The following is a 1,219-nucleotide window of genomic DNA, read 5'->3' as shown; positions in this document are numbered from 1 at the left end:
ATGCGGGGCCCGCTCCACTGGCTGGTGGTCTGTCTGGAGGCAAAACAAAAGAAAGACAGACAGACACACAGACACAGGACAAAGGAAGGCAAGGCAAGGAAAAAGGTGGCGTCTTTCCTTCTCCCCGCACTCCGTCTGTACGCACTCTCGCCTGCCGTCATCGCCATGGTCTCCTCCCCGCCGCCGCCGGCCTCCGCTACCACCGACGACGACCGCTACCAAGGTACCGCCCCCTCTTTCTTCTCCGACAAGAACGAGGCCGGACGCATCATCGGCAAGGCGGGGTCCCACCTCCGGCGCCCGCATCACGCTCTCCGGCTGGGGACCGCCGCGTCGTCTTCCTCTCCGGCCCCGTCATGGACGCCGCCGACCTCGTCCTCAACAACATCCTCTCCTCTCCTCTCTAGTGTAGAAAAAAAAGGTGGGTTGGACAATCGATCAGCTGCGGGCGATATTCCTTTGTTATACTGTCCGAGCTGCTTCACGATTTCCACTACAAATCCTCCTACGCATGGAGGATTTGCAGTCTGTTTATCTAGTCTGACTTGGGTGGGTGTGGCATGCAGGGAGAATGTTGCATTCAGGAAGGGAAGATGGAGATGGAGATGGAGATGGAGATGGAGATTTGTGGTTGTAGAGCAGGAAGGGAAGGAGATGTTGCATTCACTTGTGTGAAGTGATATGTATGTAAGTGATGTCCCTGATCATGAACCTACCTAGAATGTTTTGTATGCATGTATTTTTCTATTCTATCAGTGCGTTGCCTTGTGCACTCGGATGCAACATAGTGCTACTGGCCGAACTATACTATCCATGTCTTTGATAATTAGCGGTATGTAGTTGTTGGTGGCTTGTAGGTGTGTAACATAGATGTATATATGTTACTCTTGCTTAAATGTATATATATGAAACTTTTATGTGGCGTGTACAGTTTGGATGCTTGGCTGTCATTGACATATCATGTGGACACTTTTCCTTATTATGTATTTCATAAATGAATTTGCGTTGATTGGACTCATGGTTAGCCACCTTCAGCTCAATTTCCTGTGGGCTATGATGTTTTCCTGCCGGCCGACCATATATGTGATGCAACGCCATTTTCCCGGCCGACCAGGGAAATATACTTACGTTACGGTTTTTCCCGACGGTCGCCGTCACATTAAGTTGATGTCTAAACCTGACGGAGCAACATTTGGGGGGAAACAATTTTCTGTCGGTT

At 50.0% G+C, this 1,219-nt stretch overlaps 1 protein-coding gene across 1 annotated transcript; it reads left to right on the top strand.

Moving 5' to 3' along the window:
* On the top strand, positions 1-924 carry LOC123409425. Its single transcript, XM_045102332.1, has 2 exons — positions 1-421; positions 567-924. Exons 1-2 carry the CDS (start codon positions 1-3, stop codon positions 635-637), a joined length of 492 nt encoding a protein of 163 aa, XP_044958267.1. The 3' UTR covers positions 638-924.
* Positions 925-1,219: the final 295 nt, after the last annotated feature.

Source organism: Hordeum vulgare, chromosome 7H (genome assembly GCF_904849725.1).
Source record: "Hordeum vulgare subsp. vulgare chromosome 7H, MorexV3_pseudomolecules_assembly, whole genome shotgun sequence".
NCBI lineage: Eukaryota > Viridiplantae > Streptophyta > Magnoliopsida > Poales > Poaceae > Hordeum > Hordeum vulgare.
The sequence above is the reverse complement of the archived record's forward strand: the minus strand, read 5'-3'. Positions and strand labels throughout refer to the sequence as shown.